Genomic DNA, 17,963 nt, shown 5'->3' with positions numbered 1-17,963 from the left:
AAGATCGCGAAACACGGAATTTTGCCTCCGGTATCATCACTACACAAACACTCTAAGCCACCAATCAAAAGCCGCCGACTTACTGGATTAGAGGTTTCAGGTATTCTTATCCAAAAATCGAGAAGCCTTACGACTCAAATGTCTTTTTTTTTTTTTTTTCCTTTATAAGGATTAGATGCTAGGTAATTTAACGGAGCGGAAAAAAAAAAACAGCGGTAATTGATGGACTTGTGCATGGGTAATGATCAAAACAAGCGGGCAGGCAAGCGTCATGAAATAACTACCATGAAATAACTTATCGTGTTCCTTAGTTTTCTTATCGATTGCCATCTTTTAGTTTTTGTTATATAAAATCAGTATAAAAGTTGGAATAAAAATCGAATGTTGGAAGAGGAATTATGGAAGAGCTGTTGTGAGTGTGATCGGAAGAGAAGTGATGTTTCAGCCGAAAGTAAAAGCTTAAAGACAAACAGAAAAAGTAATGACTCTATCCAATTAATTATTGAGTATCTCTGCGTGCGTTTTTAACATCATAATGTCGTTAAAGTAAGATTGGGCATAATTTTTGAAGTAACACTCGTGAGAGGACTATGCTATGACTATGCTATGCACGAACACGAATTGAAACTGAATATCGATCCGATTACATGTAGTCGGAAAAGCGCTATCAAAGCTTAAACACTTCAACAACGGCTGTTCCAGTTACCTTAATGGATGTTTGACAAGCAGATTCAATTTATGCATAAGTTCTATCAAAGTTTCCTCTTTGGCGGAGCCGGCAGATCGAGAATGACTCTAAGCGGGAATGGTGTGCTGTGTTGGCAAGCGTTGCTGGCTCTCTTGTACCTCGTTGACGGTAAGTTTGAGAATTCGCTTTTTTCTGACATGCAACAGGAATTATGGAAGAGCTGTTGTGAGTGTGATCGGAAAAGAAGTGATGTTTCAGCCGAAAGTAAAAGCTTAAAGACAAACAGAAAAAGTAATGACTCTATCCAATTAATTATTGAGTATCTCTGCGTGCGTTTTTAACATCATAATGTCGTTGGTCTGTGGTGATCAAAAAGCTCTATCTAACATCAATGCTAAAGATTCACCACTCGTTGTAAGTCATATTTAAAAGGAGTATTTTATTTTGGAGAAAATCCCTAAAGCGTTAATATTTGTATAAGCTATTTAATATACATCAAGTGTTTTCAAAACATCGTCCGTTTTATTTTAAATTATACGGCCGTCGATGAATTTCCTCAGAAAAGCCATTTATCTTAAGGTTTTAGAGAAGTTTGAACAACACTCCAATGATTTCACATCTTACGTCATGTACGAGATATTTAACTGAAATTTCCAATTTCCTTAAAATATCTCGCCTTCATCTTATTTAACTCAACAAAAATCACACGGCATTAACTTAGGACTTGCATATGTATTTTTAAGTCAAGACAAAAGCTAATTTTAAACTTCGTATACCACATTTAGCTGTTTCAAGAAAATCTGAAGAACACAGCGGAAACGTCAAGGGCAATAGATATGAAGTGAAATTTAAAATTTTCCGCTTTCGTCGAAAATGATATGCTGTTCTTCAAACAGGATGTCGGCACGAACTAGTCAAAATATAGCCGTGTTTGTGATTTAATTTTCTCATGCAGGGTCAAATGGGTTTGCAATTTCAGCTTGAATCAGATATAAAGAGGTTAAAGTGCATTTTTTTGCCTTCAGAGTAAACATCTCCGCAGCAAACGCTAAAATTTAATTTATATTTGGTGTGATAAACATGCAAATGTCCCCATGTTATGACATCATAACTTCCTCTCATTTCAGTAACAGCGATAGGCACGGTCTTTGCATAAATTACCGCTGATCAGCTATACCTTTGGAACTAGTTTCATTGTCTCTAAATTAGCATTTGATTGTTGAGGTCTTAGCCACATCTTTCAAAATAGAATCTCCAAATGCCATAAGCTTCGTCTTATTAGAATAAATTTCTGAACTAAATCGTGTATTCAATTTGCCAGTGCAATTTGGAAGACTATAGAAAACTAATTTGGATATTAACATACATTAGTAGGAGTAGCACCGTTCTTATACGATCAAAGTACTCATCCGGAGATAGATTTTAGAACGATATCGTCTAATCTGTTTTTGCGATCGTTCAAGTTCCTGGGTATTCTCAGTTGCTTTTTCAGGCTACGAGTTAGACGATGGCCTAACGAATTGGACCTCGGCTGCAAAGACATTAACGGGAAAAGATGACGGTGTGCTATTGGCCAGAATTACGAGCATTGAAGAACTTTGTGAGGCCCAGGCAGAGATTGACGTGAAGTTCAATTATGGATACTGGACTGCGCTCAAACTCAACAGTATGGGCGTGTACCAGTGGGGGCATCTCGCCAACAACACAGCTAACGTTACAGAGGAACTGCTAGACAGGACTCAGCCAGTGGATCGCTGCTATGTGATAAACAGATCTGCGATGAAACTATTGTCAAAAGACTGCGACAGCCTTCAAGGAGTTTTACTCTCACACCCGGACGATGATGATGGTAAGCAGACAATCTCATGTAGTTATATCATCAGAAACTATTTACCATATTAGGCCAGGATAGAAAACATACCCGCTTTTTTTTCAAACTTATATAAAGTTTGATAAAAAAGGGGTTAGAGTTTTGAAAATTTGGGTGGTTCCGAAAAGTTGTATCTTATCTAATTATTCGAAGAATTTAGAGCCTTTTTGAATTAAATAACTTTAAAAACCTTTTCAAATAACTCTGTGAAGATTCTTATCATGCCACCATAGTAGTGTCAGCTGACAAAATAATGTAGTATCGATCAATGGAAGTAGAAGTCATGAAAAGTGCCGGACTGTAGCTGTTGTCAGTCACCTTAACGGAAAAAAAAAATTGTTCCCATCTACACGTTTTTTTGTCCTAGTGCTACATAAATTGTTTTTATGTTATTTCCCATTGCAGATAATTCAAGTTCAAACCGACTTCTGGAATATTATTCGGATGGATGCATCGAATACGAGGTAATCGAGAGAAAAAAAAAGTCAAGATGTGTGTCAAGATGTGGTGTCAAGATGTCTACCGAATGTCATGCATGTTTATCTCCACCATATTACATAAGCAATACTTTAAATATATGAACCATAAAAAGCTGTTCAAGAGTAATTCGTGTAGCAATTACGATGCCAATGTTGGTCACATTCTTACGGAAATAGAGAACACGTCTGCGTGTTTGGGAGGGCCAGTGCACAATCATTATTGCATTTGCGTGCAAGAAGAACGCGTATTTATCATTATGTACTGTGTACCACTATGTATAAAGAGTTAATAGCGGATAATATTCGGATCATAATCATGTTTATTGAAAACATTATTCATTCAAAGCAGCGTAGCCAGTCAAACTAGATCTCGCTACTGTTATACGGACACAAGAATGTCACCAATTAATGACAAAGACAAATGTTTCTTTCGTATTTCCTTACAGCTTTCAAAATGCTCAAAACTCGTCGATTCAACAAAGCAGGTAAATACTTCATTAATTGATTTATGAAAATCATTCTAAATTTGCTTTCGTTTTCCCTTGAATTGGAAAGCAATGATTAGCAGGCTGGAGGGGGCGGGGAAGGGGAGGGGGTGGTACGACATTTTAATCCTAAAATGGTTGCTTGGGGTAAAATTGTTATTTTGATATATAGAATAACGGTATACGGGATATGTGGGCCTACCTACCAGCGCCTCCCACCAACCTCTCCCCAACCGATTCCCTTCTGAAGGGGGCCTCAAGCTTGTTGGTATTTCTAGAACCTCTTACACTGATACTTCACTCGCAAGTCATCTATTCAACTTCTGAATGTTGAGCTTGTTATTAACGCTAAATTGCCGTTACTTTTTGCTGTTGCTGTTAATTTCTCTAATGCGTTTGTAACCGTCAAAACACACAGCTGAGGTTAATAATAGTTATGTTCATTGTATAGAATTTCAACAGCTTTTTAAATGATCAACTAATGAGAGGTCATGAGAGATATTTCTTCATTCAATGGTTGTCCCTGTTTGAATTGTTCGATCGATTGATCGTATTTAAAAGGAATTGCCGCAGCCATGGTCTTGCAAACGGTCTAACCGAATGTCATATGGAAGCTGCCAAGTCGAAGAGGCTATCTTAAAATGCTGCCAGACCTACTGTCAAGCAGGCAACCACACCTACAGGGTAGACACAGCATCCGGCACGAGTAAGTGAGCATTAACTCTCTGTCGTTACACTTACCCTTCGAGCGAAGATCAGATCAGAATTACCCACTGTCAACTGTCAATCAAACATAGGTAATCAGTTTGAAAGTGTGTCTTGATTGGGTCGCGTCCGTCTCATTCCCAGGGGTACCTCCTAAGTTAACAGCGGTGCTAGCGCTTGTGGAGTTATAGGCTTGCCGCGCTCGGAAACGCGCTGTGCTTTCTGTTTTCTAAACAGCGATGCTAGGATAAGTTGTGAAGCCACAGAGCATCACATTTCACATCAGAATTAACTCTATTAGAGACGTGATTGTGACCGAAAAAATGCAGTTTGTAGCCAACACTATGGGGCAATCTGCAGCGTTTACAATGTTCTTAATGATTAGCCAAACACAACACAAACAATGCCCCTAGCCAAGTGTCAACCATCTCCAGCCCTCAATCTATTCGCCGGGAGATTAAACTAAAGGCGGGAGATGACTGTCATTTCAGCACACCTCTAGCCCTAATAACAAAATAGGTGCATATCGACAAGAACGAATCTAAATAGAGGTTTTAAATAGGTTCAGGTCAACTAAACATTGTTATATTTGCATAAGCTAACCACCGGCTCAATAAATTTTTCATAGTAAATTGTGGCCTTAAAGGTCCTCAGTATTTTCTTAATGAATTTAATTACTGCAGAAACAAAAGTAACAAAAGTGCCCAGAGGATATAACAAAGATGTGGAGATCAGTTTTAACGCAAGTGCCAACAACGAAGAAAACAAAGAGGTTAAAGTCACAATTGCATCCCAAGTGTTCAATAATACAGGTAGGTAGCATTCATTATTGCATTAATTCACTAACTAATTAGTCTAATAATTAATTCTCTTTAGACCGGAGCGGGCCATTTCCGTGAAAACAATGTCTTGAAGCAAGTTTTGAAAATTCTGTTTTTTTTTTTTTTTTTCTGTTTTAAATTACAAATCAAATTTACATTTTTGGGGTCGCTATTAACGCATTCTAGTCCCCAGAGGCCGCGCTCTTTTTGGTCAGCGCCAGAAATTGCGACCCTCTGGCCGAACCCGATTTCCTGAGCATACACAGAGTTTTCGTTTCGTATTCTCAGCCAATCAGCTTTGTCAGAGTTGGCGGAAAGTCCGTGAATCGCGGACTTCCGGTGTTGGACCAGCTCAGAGGTCGCGATTCTTGGTGCTGACCAAAAGGAGCGCGACCTCTGAGAAAGAGAACGCTATAAACATTAATTTTTTTTTTTCTAATTGTGAGTCAGATTTGAGTCAGAAATCCAAAAATGACGTCTGTTTGGAAGCTGTGACGTATTATGTGTGGCTGTTGTCACTTTGTGATCCCGCATTGCGGACTTCAAAGGAAAAAAATGCTGGACGTGCTATTGGCAAATTTTTACCAAGTTTTGTCGTAGCTTTAACACTGATTGGGGAGGGGGGAGCACTTAGGGCAAAAAAGGTAACAGCTTGTATAAAAGTGCTTTTCACGCGTTCTGATTGGTTAACTCGGAGGTTATTAGCAGAGTATTATTCACCTCTGAGCAATATGGCGCGAATCATTTTGAAATTTTCGACTTTTGAAGGTTTATCAGGTCAAAAATGAATCAATGCAGTATAAAACTCGCCGCTTCGTGGATCGGTAAATATCCACCGCTATTCACCTGCACTTCGGTGAATAATTGTTAAACAGAACATGTCACTCAGCTCACTATATCGAAATTTTGCATTTATTATTCTTATATTCCTCCGGCTTTTAGAGAGGGTTGTCGCTGTTTTGTTACATCGCACCACAGGTGATCAAGAATTCAAACTGACGAACACCAGAGAGTAAGTACACGTACAATTGACTTTCATCTTGATTTCTTGAAGAGTAGCGATGGCGCAGTGGTGAGAGCCCTCACCTGCCTGTGTCATATGTGGCTTGAGTTTGTTGCTGGTTCTTGCCTTGCTCCGAGGGTTTTTCTCCGGGTTCTCCGGTCTCGTCCCTCCACAAAAAACAACATTTCCAAATTCCAATTCGACCAAGATAGAGGACCCGCATGCGAATCAGCTAGGGCTGATGTAACTTCCTCTCTAAACAAATATATACCTCTTACTAATCGAGTTCAAGGGCCGCACTGTAAGTTACGGACCGAGTTTTTCCCTATCGATTCATGATGGTTTAAGCGCAAAGCGCGTGGGGCATAAATAGAAGAGGAAAAACGAGGATCCGTAACTTTCAGAACGGACCGAGAAGACGAGCTTTGTAAAATAGATATTAATTATATCTCTATTGTTTCGGCCGGGTTCGGGAACGATCTCTATTCTCGCGGAACGGCTTAAAATTTCTGACGCAAGTCAAAATTAAAACGAATCAATTTGAAATCTTTGTTAAGTGACTCTTAAGTCGTTAGCAGGTCTTACTACACAATTTTAGAAGTTAAAGAGAGTTGTAAACTTTTACTTGCTATAAAGGTTGAGAAAACTTGGCGATAAAACACGAAACATTTTGGCAACAAAAACAGTTTTAAGTTTTAGCGGGCCGTACAGTCGAATATTGCCCGCTAAATTGACCAATTACGGCGCGCGTACTAACTGAGATATATAATAATACAATTAATCGTTTCTCTTTTAATTCAGTTTCCTACTCTATTCTGATGTTGTTGGAGTTGTACTTGAGCCCCCCAATAAGGAGATTATTCCAAATAAGGTCATCATCTACTTCAGTCACAACAAGGTGAGATGCTATAGCTCTCTGCTTAGAATGTAATTCTCTTATCTCTTCAAATGAGGCAGAAATTTTTAGACAAGACATTTCCGACCAGAAGAAGTTGGGACGAGACATATTGCTTACTCTCGCAGTCGCTTACTAACGATGTTCAATCATTTCTTTTCTCTGCACTCGGTCTCCCTCACCTCGCCATATGTAGGACAGCTTGCTTGATAATGAATCTGAGATAAGTTATGTTTGAATCACCAACTGACAGCGTTAAGTTTCAAGAAGAACTTCATTATGGTGTATAGTACATCCAAAATTGTTTCCATTAAGGTCGTAGAATTGGCCTTCGGCAAGAAATATAACATGAACAGTCCCAGATAATTTGCTGGATTCGTCATCATAACGAAAACCAAAGATGTGAAAGTAACTTAGAATAGCTAAAGGTAGCATTTTGTTTATATTTGTGCGATGACTGTGCTGCTGAATGGCAGTACATGCATGTCTTCTTTTTTATTATTTCTTTTTAGCCCGAATCCAGTCAAAGAATCCATGAAAGAAAATGTGTCTTTTGGAAAGAAGATTTCGAGTAAGGTTTCGTCTGCTTGTTTCTTAAGCTTTGCTTGCTTGTGTTTTGATAAGTATTCCTCTTGTCCTTCAATCGTGATGAAGCATTCATTACGCTAACTTTCGACTTGAAAATGCTCACTTCCCAAGGCCCAAAATCCATGAAAAAATCACTAAAACAAACTGTGTCTTCCGAAAGGAAGATTTCAAGTGCGGTTATGTTTGCTTGTGTTTTGATATGTAAGATATTCCTCTTCCCCTTCAATCGTAATTTAGCATTCATTACGTTTCGAAATACTCGATTTCCCATACCACGTCACGCAGTTAGATTCACTCCCACAATACCACTCTCCTAGGGATTAACAAAGCTCAGTAACAAAATGCTGGGGAAATAACCTTAGTTTGCGGGTGTAGTCATCTAGATCTTATGCTACCGGAACCAAAGGTCGCTTCTGAAGCCACTAGTTTCCACTGAAAACTGCTAATTTATTTAAAGTAACATTGCGCTGATACTTTATTTAAGGACCTTGAATGGCTCGTGGTCAAGTGATGGGTGCGAGGTGTTCGACAATTCATCACCTGAGACAACAATCTGCGGCTGCAATCATCTCACCAATTTTGCTGTTCTAATGCAATTCAAAGATGTAGAGGTAGGGGTCACTCAATGCATGAATAAGCTAGTTCCTACCTTGAAATATTCCAGGTGTTGGTTCTTAGATGGCCGGCATTAAGAACATGATCTCAAAGTACAAAACAAAACAAACAAAAACAACAAAACGAACAAACAAAAAGAGAGAAAAAGATAATAGAAAAATGAAATGATCGGTTAAGGAACGTTTGTCGGGTAGCCTCCTTATTTTACTTCATGTAAAATACATTCGGCCTCGACCTCGCACTTGGGATGAATTTTGAGCCTAATTACACAGATTATACGGCTCATTTTACAAATCAAAGATAGCTTCTTGTCTAATAATCATAAGCGACACACAAGGATAGGTATAACTGTCCTACTCTTTAATTTGTCACTTCTATGAATTGAAATATAGCCTTAGTTCTCCAAATAGCGACAATGCATAATATAGCTTTTCTGTCGACACTGTTGAACAATCATCTCCGTGCAGTGGAATTCTGACCACACACATAATATTAGTAGTTTTAGAAGTTTAATAGGTATACATCACCTCCATAGATATTAGCTAACACTGCTTTCTCCTTCTTTTTTTCTTTTTTTTTTTTTTTGATTTTGATCTTTTATTCTGTTATTGTTCTATTCTTTCAGGATATCCCACCTAAACACAAAATAACGTTACTAGTTATAACGTACATTGGATGTGCCTTATCTCTCGCTGGAGAAGTTCTGACTGTCTTTATATATGTTATATTTATGTGAGTACTTCCATTCCAAAATTGTACTAAACTTGTCGGCAAGTAATAGGCCATTTTACAGTTGTGTGCTTAGTTACCTGGCCTATGAATGCAAGCGAGGCTGGAAGTGACCTTGCTTTGATACAAACCAATCTGCTTTTCTCATTTAATTGCCGGCTAGTTAGCATAAGAACAACTTGATTTACACAACAAAAACAGTGACGTCGTAATCAAAACAAGGTCACCTCCAGCCTCGGTACCATTCAAAGGCCCGGTCACTGATCAGGCAACTGTAAATGTTCTATTGATCTGTGAGCCATTGACAAATCGCGATATTTGCTGATGACCGAGTTCAATAACAAAGTTTGTTTCTATATTTGAATCACTCTCTGACCACCCAGGTAAGCGATCTGCCATTTTCCACACAAGAGCGTGGTTACAATTACGCATGAGCAGAATATTAGTTGCAGCTTAACACATTTATACGGCATTACGCATCAAAGAGCTATTATTTGTAGGCAATTATTTGCATGTCGCGCGTTACTTTATTGCTCAATAAAAGGAGGAAAAATTGCACCCATTGATAAAATACATTATTATTTAATATATTTCTGAAATGAGAAGTTTTGATAATCTTTTTTTTTTCTAATAAAAGGCATTATGTGTACTGAAAATAGCTTTTCTATTTGTATTATTTTCTTTTTGCAGGAAATTCAAGGCAGAAGGAATTCAGATTCGCATTAACCTTGCTATAGCTTTGTTTCTGGCTCAAGTTGTGTTTCTTTCAGGGATCGACGCTACGAATAACGAGGTGTGAATTTTTAGCAAGGAATTCAACATTTTGAAAACCACTTTGTCGTCATGAATAGGTTAAATAGAATAAACCCTTTTATCTATTTTTTTTTTTCAAAGTAGAATACTTCGTTTTGTACATTTTATAAGGCTAAATTAGTACAATAGTAGGTTCAATGTATCTTTACAATCAAAGAAAACAATTTTTAAGTGATGTCTGTCTGGTTTAAACTAACATCTATTAGAAGTCGCACAAACCTCGAACAACCCCAAAATGGGTCTTTTTTAGGGGTTTATATTAATTCAATTTTTTCGAGGAGTATTCCCGATATATATTTTCACATGGGAACCTCCCCCCTCCGGGTTCATTACGGCTATCATGGGATAAACTGAATACTAGTCAGGTTCTTATGGGACGCCAGAAGTGCAATTAGCTTATTATGCCCTCTTGGCGTAACGCGTTAGCATTACTAGGCTTCTTTTATTACACAAAGGTTAGTTGCATTGTATACCGAATGGTATAAAAATGCTATCTGACATATGACGGTATCATTTTCATCAGCACACGTGACCTCATTTTTGATATCAGTTTAACTGCGCTTAAATTTGTTGGTGTGTGATCGAAACATCTTCGGATCTTCCTCGGAAGTCTATCTTTAGAAAAACTTGGTAATCTTAACCTCTTTTCTCTTCAGTCTGTGTGCGTCTTAGTTGCTGTGTTGCTTCATTACTTGTATCTGGCGTCGTTTGGTTGGATGTTACTGGAAGGAGTCTTCCTGTATGTCATGATCGTTGAGGTCTTTAGTACTGTGAACGTGCGATACTTGTATTTATTTGCATGGGGTAAGTAATCCTTTTGTGTCCTTATGTCCTTATGTCGCTCGGGTGACCCAGGCCTTAGTCGTTACGTTGTCAACGATTTGACAACTCGATACTATTCGACGCGAAGTCTCGTTACGATAGTGGTAAAAAGAAAAAAAGAACTGCGTAGCTATTTTGACAACTCGGACTCTCGTGAGTGTTTCGATCTGGATCAACGGAATGTGAAAACACAAATATAAACAGATTTCCAGCCATTCAATAGAACCTGGTGATAACAGTACTGTGTGAAATTTCTCCAAAAGTTGCATGACAGTCTTGAGTCTGATCCAGTTAAACTGCATCAAATTACTAAAATCCCCTTTTGTTTTAAGAGAAATTTCCTGGTCTTTGCTCCATACGTTTGTTAGAAGAACTAATCCTTTTTCAGTTGTAACTTACAAGCGATACCTCATATCTGTCGATAGGTTATCCTGTTATACCAGTTGTAATTTCTCTTGTCATCGGTGCTGACAGTGACGAAGGGTTACAGAATTACACAAACGAAAACTTGTAAGTACACGGAGCATTGTTGAAGCGCATTAGTTAAAGTTCCGAAGATTGTTTCAACGACAGTCGCAGATTCGTCAGAGACGTGGTCATCAGGGCTCAGTCATTCAAAGGGTGGATTACGCTATCAGGATAAATCGTTATCCAGTGGATAATAAACGATTTTTGGATGAGGTTTTTGTGATATCCGTACTAATCAAGGTCGAGGTAAGTGTTATCAGCCGAAGCCGAAGTCTGAGGCTGATAACACTAACCGGGGCCTTGATTATTTCGGATATCACAAAAACCGAATCTTATAATTGTTTTAGTATACATTGTATTAAAGAAAATAACAGCAAACACATTATCGCACCGAACACAGTTTATTTTCGACAAGCCATGTTCTACGTGAACTTGACATTGTTCTTGGCAATCATGCATTGCGCGCGCAACTTACGGATTATTCACTAATCTGCTAGCAGATTAGTGAATAATCTGTAGGTTGCGCCGTTTCACAGAATTTACTGTAGGCTTTTAGCCAAAGAGAAGACAGATGGTGACTATAATGCATAATAATTGCTGTTGTACTGTAGCTGGAGTTTAGCGGAATCTAACGCGCGCTCTTATTGGTTCATTTACGGTTATGTGCCAATGGCTAAATCTGAGAAAACAAACCTGTTTCCCTCGGGGTCAGTGATTAAGTGTCTAATAAAACCCCGGCGAAAAAACAAACTATGCTACCCACTGGATAGTGATTTGTCCGGTGAATAGCGTAGTAGCAATCCACACTAGGAATCCTTGTTATAGTACAATATCTATGAATAACTGCCACACACTTATGTGATTCATTTCACAGCTGCTGGTTGTCATTCTATAAGCATTTAAGCTGGGCATTCATCGCCCCTGTACTACTTGTCACACTGGTAAGTTCCACTTATAGTCTGCGAGCAACGTCATCCTTAAACTCGCTCCCATGCCAAAGCGAAAAACCAGTTTGCACGCACGTTCTATTCACCGACCAACTGATAAAAACAAATATCATATGAAAGTTAAATTTTCGAATAAAAACAGGACTCTCCGAATTCAGTCAAAACTGGGTCAATATAGAAGCTTCAGTTCCCGCATAGCAAATTGCTTCCCAGATTAATTTCAGCCACGTTTGTCAGCTTTTACTTAAATGCTAAAATTGCTATAAACGGGCAATTAGCACGAACACCGACAGGTCTGGATAAGGTTAAAATGATTACATAACTGCTTCAAATACTGATGGATTGATGATGATTGACTAAGGGACTGAGTAAGTGACTGACTGACTGACGGACGGACAGACAGACAAAGACAAACAGACACAGACAGAAAGACAGGAAGACAGACAAAGACAGACAGACAGAAAGACAGACAGACAAATACAGACAGGTAGACAGACAGACAGACAAAGACAGACACAGACAGAATGACTGACTTCCTGACTGCCTGACTGTCTGACTACCTGACTGCCTGATTGAGTGCCTGGCTGACATAGTGTCTGACTGTCATTCTTCTGTCTGACTGTCATTCTTCTGTCTGACTGACTGACTGTCTGAATGACATATACTGACTGGCTGACCAACTGATTGATTAATAAGCGACCGGTAATTTTTATAAACCCATTTTCCTTTTTTATCTTTAGATCAATTTTGTGATACTAATGGCTGTTCTACGAGAAATCAGAAATCTGCACGAGCCCAATCCGTCTAAAATGAAAACTTTCAAGTAAGTTGTGTATTTCACTCAATCGTTGTTATCGGAACTGATGTTTTTTTTGTCCAACAATCGATAACTCTATTGCTATTTATTTTGTTTTCCTTCGTTGCTTCGGAAAAGGCTCATTTCCCCCCGAGGCCCTCAATGTTGAGGTCGAGTCACCCGTTTCTCTTGGGCCCAAATTAAATGTTTTGTTCTACATCCCAACTCAAAAATAGAAAAAAAAAAAAAAAAAAAACTGCGAAAAAATTATTTGCCTGACGCCAGCTAGCACAACAAATTTGCCGCGGGTTCAAGATGCACGACCTCATCACGTTCGAGTCGATAGTGCAAGTTGTTGTTAGTGAGTTTCGTTCGCCCTAGAGAGTTGGTAAGTTTTGACCCACGACACGCGACACGTTCTCCTCAAATCGGAAAACGTTTTTGAGTTGGAACTAAACCAAATATGTTTCTTTTGTATGTTATTTTCTTCATGCAGTATGGCCTTACACTACCTTAAGAATCAGTGCGTAACTGTTTGTTTCTTGTCTTGCTATTGTTTCATTTTTCTTTCTGAATTTTTTTTTTTTTTTTTTTTTTATACAAAACCAAGAGCTCAGTCGCAGTATCTTGGCCATCTACAAAATTACCTTTCAATTGAAAAAAACCTGAAAATAGTAGTTTACGAAGATAGATAAACACCCAAGAAATAATAATAAACCATAAAGGAACAATGATAGTTCAGGATGGAGAAGATTAACACGGATTACAAACGACGAACTTGAAAAATTTGGGTTAAACTCTTCAAGATGCACAAACCGTGACGTAGCTCCTTTAAACCCCAAAATACATACTCAAGAAGAAACGTGTTTTTTCCTAATTAAACCATTGCTATTTTATTGTGTGTTTCTCGCCTTAGCAAAAGTCTCAAGTCATTTGTCATCTTAACTCCTCTGCTGGGTTTGACTTGGGTGTTTGGTCTGTTGGCAGTCACAGACGCCGGACTGGTGTTTCAATACATTTTTACCATTCTTAATTCTACACAGGTCTGTATACGGTTATTTATTGCTTTGGCAGCCGTACTCATAGTTGAACAATTTGCTGTATGGCCTTACTCTATAGAATTGCCAGGTTTAAAATGAACTTTAATTTTATTATTATTTTTTTAATTTTCGAATTTTTAACAAGAAGTGAGGTAGAGACTCAAAATATACATTGACTAACAAGCTTTATAACAGCAAAGTGCATTAAAACCGCCGCGTTTCTCGGCCATATAATAATTTTTACATTTAACAGGCTCTTCTCAAGATATTGATTCTCATAAGATGCGTCCTTTACTTCAACAGGGCATGCTCATATTTCTTCTGCATGTGCTGAGAAACAGCGAAGTACGGACAGCTTTTCATCACAAGCTTCTGAAATGGAGGTTTGACATGTTTTATAGCAGCACTAGCGTCAATCGTGTCCAAGGTGACGTCTCGCAATCAAAAGGGAAAAGAAAACGGCAAGTTGATCCAGATGAATCTAATAACAAGGAGTTACACAGTACTCGTCAGTCAGGAGAACAAATGGCACTTTCGGTTCAAGTCTCCACTCCGAGTAATGGCTGAGCCTGCGGTTTCCAGCGGAAGTGTTACTTATTAGAAACGTGTTTTAAAAGACACGCTCCTCTTGGCACGTTTTACATGCAGTTGAACCGTAGTTAATAGAGGGAATGGTTATGAAACCAGGCAAAGTTTTTTTGTTGTATGTTTCTGTTGGCTATTTTGGGGTTTAACCTTCACAAAACCTGGCAAAATACAAAAAGTGGTTATGTGTGCTCATACAACTAACCAATAGAAGTATTGCGATTACGTAATTCATGCATAGTCAGTGAGCATAAAGCGAAAGATGTCCAAGGTCAAGGACCTTCCAACATAAATCTTAGCCTGTTTGTTTGCTTCTTTGATGTTTACCGGGCTCCTCAACCATTTCCCTCTATTAACTATGGTTGAACGAAACAAAAAAACTAACTAAACATGTTTTCTCGGCTGGTCTGCTTGGATATTATGAAAAAAGACATTCACCTAAAAGATAGTTAAAATAAATAAGAGAAAAAAAAAAGCACAGTCTTTTTATGATTTTTCAATGGGGAGCGGAGTATGAAAAGAAAGGGAAACAGTGAGGATTTGATACAAAATGAACTAAGCAGTTTAAAAAATGTAAAGTAAACGTCGAAAGAGTTTTTAACTACAAGTTGACTTTAACCTGTTTGTAACAATATTGCACGTCTCCTAGGTGTTTTTTCACTATGTTCCTAATCGTAAAGCCCAAATTAACACCTTTTTTTAAAGAAAGATATTGAATAGGACTCAGATTCTACGGAAAAGAATCCTAATCCAAAATATGGCTATACGGTAGGTTAGATTCTCCTACATATAATTTCCCCTATTTCGTTTTGCTCTAGCACCAGAAATTAAGTAAAGATTCATAGTAAAAAAAAGTGAATGCTTATCTCCTGTGTTTTCATTGTATTCGTAATCATAAAGCTCAAGTTCATTATTTTTCATCAGAGATATTGATTGAGGAGGTGAATCCCAATCCGCTGGATATGGCTATAACGCAGTTTTACTTTCTCCTACAGCTAATTTCCTCAATTTGTAATAATCAAGCACCTGAAATTAAGCAAAAATTCGTAGTGAAACAGTGGCATCCACTAGAAATATTATTTATTTTTGTCTTTTTATCATAAAACAGATTATAAATGAAAAAAAAAAAAAAAAGATAAATTCTTATAGAATTTAAAACGGAAGGTGAAAAAAAGAGCAAAAGGTAAATTTAGGGAATTTTTCAAAGTTGATATTTTGAGCTCTAACTTTTCTTCGACGCAAATCAAAGCTATAAAGGGGCTACTTCCTCGATTCTGAGTAGAGGAATCCTTATCCAAGATATGGCTATAACTTTCTTTTAGATTCTCCTACATATAATTTCCTCTTTGTTTGTTTGTTTGTTTGTTTGTTTTTGTTTCAGGGACCAGAAATAAAGTAAAAATTCCTAGTAAAAAAGTGGCATCCGATGGAAATATCATTCATTTCTTTCTATTTTTATCACGAAACAGGTTACAAATGAAGAAAAAGAAGATTAATTCCTACAGAATTTATTGAATTGCAACGGGAAGTGAAAAAGAAAAATGAAAAAGCTAAATTAGTACAGCAGGAAGTGAATTCAGGTTTAGGCTGGAGGTGGAAAGCTAACGCACAAAACAATTAACACTCGCAAGACACCTTTCTGTTAATTCCAGTTATCTAGTGTTTTCTACGTAGGTGTTTGTGAAATCTGACCCTTAAGCAATAATCCTTGCACGTACATCTCTTTTGCTGGCGTGAATAGCTATTTACTAGAAAAGAAAGATTTATTTTCAAATGAAATAAGCGCAGATGCAGCTTGATATCCAACGTCAGTCTTATAACACCGGTTCTTACAACGATTCTACACGACACGACGTAATGTTCCAATATTAAATATTGTTTAAGAAATGATGCTTTTCGTACGTGCATTTCCATTTTCTCTAACTACAGCTGAAGACCAGTAAAAAACCCCGGATTTTGTTTTCATTCGTGTGCAAATGTTGATTACAAAACTGAATATAATGAGGTTGAATGTTGCATAACCAGTATTTAATATAAATTCAAGGACGCTTATTAGTTACGTTGTGTAACATTTCGGTAAAACAGTCTTAATATAAGTAGGAAACTCAACGTGTAGTTAGCAACAAAGGACCCTTACAGCACTGCACCTGGTAATGACAATGACGTATTTTTGTGATATTATATAATAACATAAAAGAAAACACCATGTTTTATGAAATATAAAATAGAAACTGTTTTCCTTCATGATTTTACCGGTAGAGTTTTAGACTTTCCCTCAAGTTGAACTTCGAAAACCGAGTTTTGAACGCGAAAAATGTGTGCTCTAAATTTGAGTACGACGCGAGAGGGGTAGAAGGACACTGAGAAAGTGTAGTGGAGTTTCAATGGCTCATTTTGTGTTCTTTCTCGATCTTTGAACCCTGAAAGGAAATATTTGTACATTAATGAGTTTTTGTTTGTCTGATATCCGTTAGTTTTCCTGTTGCCATCCAAAACAGAGGGAACTCCTAGTTTTTTTCTTTATTTGGTCTAATATCCGTTAGTTTGCCATTTTAATTAAGAACAGAAGCAACGCCTATGGGCAGTCATTGGGTAAGGTGTTGGTTACCTTTAAACTCTAAGCTCTAACATGACATGTTAGAGCTTAGAGTTTAAAGTCAGTTCCTGAAAGTTCTCGAAGGTTCAAAACCAATTTAACTGAACAGCTGCAAAAAAGAAAAACACGATTTTACTGTCCTGTTTTTGCTTAAAAAAAGTCGCAAATATTATGCTGCTATATGCAAGCTATGTAGCGCAAAGTAAAGGAAAAAGAGAAATGCTTGAGATAGAAAGGCTTCGAAATAATGCTGTTTTGGTTGTAGAGACAGGATAATGAAACAGACCCTGAGAAACGACTGAGTGGGCTTAAATGCCAATCAAAATAATCAGAGGCGATCGTATTGGCTGAACATCAGAAGAAAGTGTCTCTCTTTTGTCAATTTGTTTTCAAATCGGTGGGCACTTCAACACAATGTTTAAATTATGACAGTTTTGCATGCAGTGGATTCTGTTATTGTGCTCTTGTCAGTGAGCCGGTCACACGAACTCTGGAAGAAGTTGTCCACGAAGGAAAAACACCCCAAGGAGAAAAGGAAGGTAGGCTTAAGAAGTAGGCACGAGTCAGTTCTATCGATTGAAACTTCTCTGAGCGGCGTAAAAACGTTATCGATCTCCGAGTTGCGTTGTTCTAAGATGTTCTGAGCATATCGCTTTCTAGGTGGCAGGCGAACTTTACAATTGCGTAACTCCACTCGAATTTGCTCCATTTCAGGTCTTTTTTGACCGATCTGTTCAGTTTAAAGAGATTTCTAGCTTTTATTAGTAGCAGAAAACAATGATGATTATGTCAACCAATTAATACAAATTGCAACTCGACTTCTTTCTGAATTTGTTAGCAAGTAAAGCTACCATTACTAGTTGAGATTATATACAAGAAGAAACTAAATTATGTAGCTACATAAAAACTAGTAACATACATGACAAATTACAATTATTTCGAATTGAACTAAGACCAGTTATGAAAATCCTCTTTTTCCATCGCAATCGAGCGACCATACATTACCAACCGTTCTAAA

General features: G+C 37.7%; 1 protein-coding gene across 1 annotated transcript; it reads left to right on the top strand.

Annotated features, from left to right (window-relative positions):
- Positions 1-598: 598 nt before the first annotated feature.
- On the top strand, positions 599-15,829 carry LOC145494353 (adhesion G protein-coupled receptor L3-like). Its single transcript, XM_081473794.1, has 18 exons — positions 599-856; positions 2,169-2,555; positions 2,964-3,022; positions 3,484-3,522; positions 4,084-4,228; positions 4,911-5,039; positions 5,991-6,060; positions 6,853-6,949; positions 7,459-7,517; positions 8,019-8,145; positions 8,775-8,881; positions 9,569-9,671; positions 10,348-10,495; positions 10,939-11,023; positions 11,856-11,922; positions 12,669-12,751; positions 13,641-13,767; positions 14,068-15,829. The coding sequence occupies exons 1-18, from the start codon at positions 715-717 to the stop codon at positions 14,329-14,331; spliced, it is 2,238 nt and encodes a 745-aa protein (XP_081329920.1). The 5' UTR covers positions 599-714; the 3' UTR covers positions 14,332-15,829.
- The last annotated feature ends 2,134 nt before the right edge of the window (positions 15,830-17,963 follow it).

Source organism: Orbicella franksi, chromosome 8 (genome assembly GCF_964199315.1).
Source record: "Orbicella franksi chromosome 8, jaOrbFran1.1, whole genome shotgun sequence".
In the NCBI taxonomy this organism is placed as follows: domain Eukaryota; kingdom Metazoa; phylum Cnidaria; class Anthozoa; order Scleractinia; family Merulinidae; genus Orbicella; species Orbicella franksi.
Note: the sequence above shows the minus strand (reverse complement) of the source record. Positions and strands in the feature narration are given on the sequence as shown.